This window comes from Fulmarus glacialis, unplaced genomic scaffold (assembly GCF_000690835.1).
Source record: "Fulmarus glacialis isolate BGI_N327 unplaced genomic scaffold, ASM69083v1 scaffold23762, whole genome shotgun sequence".
NCBI lineage: Eukaryota > Metazoa > Chordata > Aves > Procellariiformes > Procellariidae > Fulmarus > Fulmarus glacialis.
Window position 1 is genome coordinate 461 of NW_009200067.1, and position 6217 is coordinate 6677.

The 6217-nt window shown below is 56.4% G+C and overlaps 1 protein-coding gene across 1 annotated transcript in view; it reads right to left on the minus strand.

Moving 5' to 3' along the window:
* Positions 1–2412, minus strand: part of TMEM61 (transmembrane protein 61) — a gene marked incomplete at its 3' end in the record, with an annotated part of 2864 nt that extends 452 nt beyond the window's left edge. Inside the window, exon 1 of the mRNA XM_009573473.1 lies at positions 2063–2412. Coding sequence (XP_009571768.1) covers positions 2063–2412 — 350 coding nt within the window. The remainder of the gene's footprint in view (positions 1–2062) is intronic.
* Between the last annotated feature and the right edge of the window lie 3805 nt (positions 2413–6217).

The following is a 6217-nucleotide window of genomic DNA, read 5'->3' on the forward strand; positions in this document are numbered from 1 at the left end:
GTGTGCTGGGAATGGCTCATGGGCAGGTTTTGCATGCCCAAAGTCAAGGGAAGACCGTGTCAGCCACTTCCCGGCACCAGGAGGGTGGGGAGCCGGGCAGGAGGAAGGGCACCATCTTGCAACAAGGCAACGTTGCCCAGTTCCCACTGAGTTTATTAACCCTTCACCCAAGAAGAGGAAGGGCAGCCTGGCAAGGCAGCCTCGAAGAGCTGCCACCTCCGGCGTTAAGAGCTACAACTGTCGGTGTGGCTGACCACAAAGCAGCAGAGGTGCTGGCTCTCGAGACATCTGCCCCCCCGTTCCGCACCGCGCTGCTTCCCACGGGCAGGAGGGCATCCTCATCATCTGCCTAACCCCAACGTCACCCCCGAAGCACAGAGGCTGCCGACTGAGCCGTTTGGCACGAGCAGCCAGGCAAGAGCCAGGCATCCCAGTTCAACACCCCACGCTTGTGCCCACCGGAACCCTCCGTGCACCGGCCAAGCCTGGTGCCACTTCCAACAGCACTTTGGTGAGCAAACACGGCTTGTGTACAGGGAAAACCTCCGCCCAACCTCTGCCCTGCGCACGGCCCCGCTCGGCACCCTACGAAACGTTTCGGCCCCAAAGATGGGGAGGCTTTGAAAGCAACCCACCGTCCGCTTGCTTTTACAGGTGAAAACCCAGCGAGGCACGCTCGGGGAGGCTGCAGGCATCGGAGGGGCACAGCTGGTCCAAAGGGAAAGCTGCGATGCTCTGCAGGGATGCCTCCATCCCGAATTCAGCAGCCTCCTGTCCCGGATCTACCGCCCCGGGCATCCACGCCGTGGCTTTTGCCAAACAGCCTCAGCTTGCGAGAGGGATGCTGCCTTGGAAATGCGGGGAGGGCGGTTTCGCCCAGCACAGGATGTCACGCTGCCAACCCTCTGCGGAGCTGCGTTTTCTGCTCTGGAGGGCTTTGCTGCGCAAATGCCAGCGCAGCTGGGGCTGCAGGAGCTGCTGCAGCACGAGCAATGCTGGGGCAATGCCTTCCCGTCCGGTACGGGAGCCGGGAGCTCAGGGAAGGGGACATTCCCCGTGGGAGGAGGAAACCCCCCCCCAGACTGCCCAGACCAGCTTACGATCTCACCCCCAGATAGTCAGATGGGCACCGAAACCCCCAGAGAACCAGGAACGTGCCTCCCGCCCCGACTGAATTTTTATGGTTTTATGTTCTTAAGAGTTTCTTTTAGTGCTGCTTTTCCCCAGAGCCCGATTTATGCTGGAGCCAAGATCTTTGCTGTGACCCCATAAAACAGCACTGGGAAGGGCCGGCTGGCTCGGCTTCCACAGCAGTCTCTGGAAAAAAAACCCTTTTGATCAAAAAACTTTTAACTGAAGAAGTGGGAGTGAATCTCAGGCTCACACAGGAAGAGTCTGGGGACCCTTGGTGGGGTTTGGGGGGGCGAGAGGTCTTCCCATACCCCAAAACAGGCTTCATAGACGGACCCTCCACCTCCACTCCCATCTCAATGCCAATCCGAGGATTATTTTCCTTCTTTTTTTCTTTTAACCCCCTTTTAACACAGATTTTCCTTCCGTTAAAGTTGCCACAAACCCTGTCATCCTTACAGAGCACTGCAGACCCGTGGCACGGGGGAAGGTTTCAACAGTCGGAGGTTTGGATGACCCCCCCACCCCCAAATCCAGGCGCTCTGCCAGAAAACCAATGCGGTCTTCTGCTCGGTGGCTCTGCTAAGGAGATGTCTGCCTCGGCCGGTGATGGCCCCGCAGGGCAAGGAGAGCCATCTGCAGCTGAGCCGGCCGTTGGAGCAGCCAGCGTGGGCACGGAGGGTGCCTGCAGGGAGGGGAGGGTGCGGGGGCTCGGGTTGACACTAATGAGCAAGAGCTTCTGCTCCGGGAGCAGGAGGAGAACACAGAACAGGGTCTGAGCAGCGGCCGGCAGCGCGGCGGTGTTACTGCTCATCTGAGCTCGCCTGCAAGCAAGCCTGAGAGCAGGTTTAGTTACACGGCCATGTCGGGACAGCTAAACCCACCCTTGACTTCTTCCCACCCAAGCGCCGCGCGGGGACGTGGCACCCACCTGCAGTTCCACTTCTCCAGAGGCTCCGCGGTGAAGTACTGCAGGTCCCTGGGGAAATGGTACTGGTAGCGCCGGGAGACCACCCTGGCGTTGGCTTTCACGGACCAGAGGAGCCCGAAGAGGAGGAGGATGCCGCCGATGCCGCAGCAGAAGAAGCTGACGGAGCGGAGCAAGGCGCTGGAGGAAGAGCTGGGAACCGCCTCGGCTTCCCGGGGAGGCAGGAGGCGAGCCCCGCTGCTGGCCGGGGTGCCCACCTCCCCGTCGCTCCACCAGGCAAAGCACAGCGTCCCCGTCACCAGCAGCACGGCCCCGGTGATGGTCATGCCGTAGCGGAAAGAGGCGGCTGCCATCCTTCAGTAGGAGGTTTTAGGAGGGGAGAAGAGCGAGATAGGGCATGAGAGAGCCCACGTCCTGCAAGACAAGAAAGGGACCAGGTTTGAGAGGGACAAGGTCATGGAAGAAGACATATCAGAGGAGACAACTACTGAGTTAGGAGCTCTCTGGGGGCCACACACTCTTCAGCTACTTATTATTGACCATCAGAAGGGGCTTTTCCACCATCTCAGATGGGAAGCCCTTGCGCAGAGCAAAATCAGCCGCCAGTTTGGACCTGTAAATGTCCCAACAGCCTCATCAAAACATCCTCATTTTCAAGAAATGCCCCAGCGCTCCCGCGGTGGCAGGATGGAAACCCCAGCCAGGGGAGCTACGGGGGCGGCTCCGGGGACTTGCGCAGCTCTTGTCTTTGGGTTTTATTCCAGACTTCCTCCCAAGCTCGGAGGAACGCCAGCTGGGTTTCTGATCAAAGCAAGGCTTATGGAAGAGGTTAGGGAGAGGGACATAAATTTAAGATGTCATCGTTTCCGAAATACCAGTGCACATGTTTTCTCCTCTGAAACTGGAGGTGTATCAGTCCTGCGGTGACAGTAGGTGTCTGGCATCGCTGCTCGAAAGCCCACAGCCCAGGGGATTCGGGGCTGCGCTGCCTATTGCTTTTTCAGGGAAAAGGGCCAAGTACCATCTCTGAAAGTCACAGAGATGCTATTTCAGGGAAAAATCAACGCTCAGATGCTGGCAACCCAGGGTACCTCATCTAGAGATGGCTCCTGAGACGCTGAGTGAGCAGGGACCCCAAAGAGCTCTCCCGTGACTGACGGAGCCCACAATAGCTGTGCTCCCCACTGCGACCAAGCTCAGAGCAAGGATGGGAGCGGGAATCATTCCATCTCTCCGTTAAAAGTCAGGACTGTGCTGGATACAAGCTAAACCCTCAGAGAGGGTATGACCTACCACTGAAGTAGGTGTTTCTAAGCTGGTCAGGGGGGTTGAGGCAATAGACCACAGATATCTATGAGGCTTTTGCTGACCCACCTATGATGTTCCATGTCAAGACACTCCAGAAGCACAGAGAGGCTTCAGTTCATTTTGAAGGTAGGGTAAATACCCTGATGCTGGAAGAGTCTGCTCAACCTTCATCCAAACGAGCTTTTCACATCAAATCTTGCTCCGCTGGGTCAGCTCCAGCGCACACCTTCTCAGCTCCCCAGCACGATCGATCCCGCAGGTGTTATCACCGCCTTCACCGTCCCTCTCAGGATGGTTTGGGGTTGGTTTGACAACAAAAGAGATGAGGCAGTGCCACATGTTCCTGCTGGGTTGCACTTCTCAGCTCAGTGTCCCATGCTGAGAGCAACCATCCTTCCCCAGCGCAGGAAAATTTGGGGAGGGGGAGCTGGTTTCTGATCTCTGGGGCTCTCGCTCCCCATTGCTTTCTCCAGCAAACAACAAGCATCTGCTCTCTAGGCTTGGGGATCCCCAGCTCCCAATGAACCAAACAGCACCAGCAACCAGGGAGGCAAAGAGGTCCCACCACGTTCCCTCCAGCCTTGCTCACTGCCCAGCAAGAAGATGCAGGTTCAGCTCCCACTTCCTGATGGACAAAAAGCTTTGGACCGTGTGGGAATTGTGCACCAGCACCCCCTTACAGATTCAGTCTTGGGTGACTCCTCTGCAAGGGCTTCTCGTGGTGGCAGTGCCAGGGGAGAGCCCGCACGTTGGGGGCTGTCCAGGATGGAGATGGGGCTCAAGCGCAGAGGTGGATGGAGAGCTGGGTGACCCATGGTCATCCGCACCTCTGCCTTCATCGCTTTGCCTGTATGTCAGTAAAATTAAGATAATCTGGTGGCTTTGGTCTCCATTCCTCCAGACAGGGCTCTCCTCCTACAGCAGGGACTCAAATTGTATCCTGAGATCTGGAAGTGCCAAGCCAGAGCTAAGGAGGGAGCAGAAGTCCAGCACAGGCTCGGTGTGATCAAGGGCGGGTGGAATTACATTATTTCAAGCCATTATTTATCAGATGGGCGCACTAAATGGAAAGCCAAATTGCTTCGTAGTGAAAGAAACACCATCTGATCTAATCTACGTTTAATGAAGAAATCCGATGAGAAGTGGGATTTAGGAAACCTGCAGGAAGGCTGCAGGACTGGGAGCCCCAACAACACGCTCCAGCTCTCATCTCGCGGTCGCGAGCCCAAATCGCCGCCCGTGCTGGTGGTAGCCGGTGGTCCCCACCAGCAGCCGCAGTCACCCCAGGGGAAGGAGGTGGTGTTTCTGGGCTAAGAGGAGGCAGAGCTTCCCCCCATAATGAGGGGACATGTTCAGATGCTCCCTCCCGAATTGCAGGGGCTTGGCTGAGCTGAGACGGAGAAGGGACTCTTAGAGACCGGTTAGAGATGCTATTAGATGCTAGTAGGGATCAGCGTCCTCCAACTGACCACCAAACATGAGCAGGACACAGCAGACAAGCTGGGCTCATGCTGCCTTGCAGCAGTAGATGCTCAGGAGAGCGCAAGGACCCTACTAACCCATGAATCCAGCTCCTTTCGAGAGCATTTTCCTGGAAAATTTTCAGCCTATATTATTTGAAAAAAAACCCACAACCCAAAAAACCCTACAGCAAAGCTCTTGATCCAACTGCATGGAAATTACAGGTCGCTGCGCACTGAAAGCCTGGACTGAAACAGCACCAAGAGTTGAAATGTTCAGCTTCTGCAGTCAACGCTCTCCTCATTGTGGGGTCAGCCTGGTGAGGTTTGGGAGATGCTGCGATTCCCCTGGTGAGGTTTGGGAGGTGCTGCAATTCCCCTGCCCGGGCACAGGGAATTTTGCAGCCCCCGGCGCTGCGCACATCTGGGAGCGCTGGCAGCGAGGGGGAGGCGAACGTGGAGGGAAGGCGGAGAGCCTCTGGGAGGTGACGGATTGACAGCTCGAGAGAATAAACTCTTCTCTCTTGACAAAACCAGCGCAGCACGGGGAGCAACGCTAAAAGCTCCTCCAGCCTACCCGGCACGTGCTCCCGCAGCGCGTGTGCGGGGGCAGCTCCTCCGCGCTGGGTGACATTGCCATCGCACCGTCCCCTTGCCAAACCCCGTCTCAGCTGGCACGGCTCTCCTGAGCCTCTTTAAAAGACTCACGATGTTTTTCTCAGCGCAGCCACCGCTGGAAGGAGAGGCCGAAGGAGCAGGGGTGGGAAGTGATGTGTGATGCTGGGGCAGGACCCGAGTCCCTGCTCCCCAAGCCTGCTCCTGGCTCCGCTCCCAGGGCACTCAGCATCCTGCACATCAGGTCTCCTGCTGAGGATTTCCAGCGCAGGCTTCCACGGAGGGGCTGCCCCTCCAAAGATGGCAATTGCCGGCTCCCAAACACCCGTCTCCACCCGCTGAGCCACCCTGACATTTTGTTCTGCCCGGTCTCCTCCTTTGACCTGCTCTGAAATAGTCTTTCCAGGAAAATAGAGTTGCATGTTGCATGGACAAACACATACGAACGGTAATAGTTTACATAGTTCCAGTAAGATGCTGAGAATAGCATCCCCCATATAAAGTTATGCAGATGGTGATTCATAGGGTCTACAAAGCATTACTCAGAAAAAACACTCTTTTCCAGCGACACAAGAAACAAAAAGAGTTTTGAATCTCTCCCACCGCTATCAAGCAAAAACCCACCTCCACACAGCGGGCTGGAGACCTTCAACCACTCACAGGCGTGCCAAGAAGAACGCCGGGGAGAGACGTGCCGAAGCGCGAGCATGTCATTAGGAAGATTCCTTCCTGCCTTTATCTGAATTTGGTACTATTATCATCATTATTATTATTA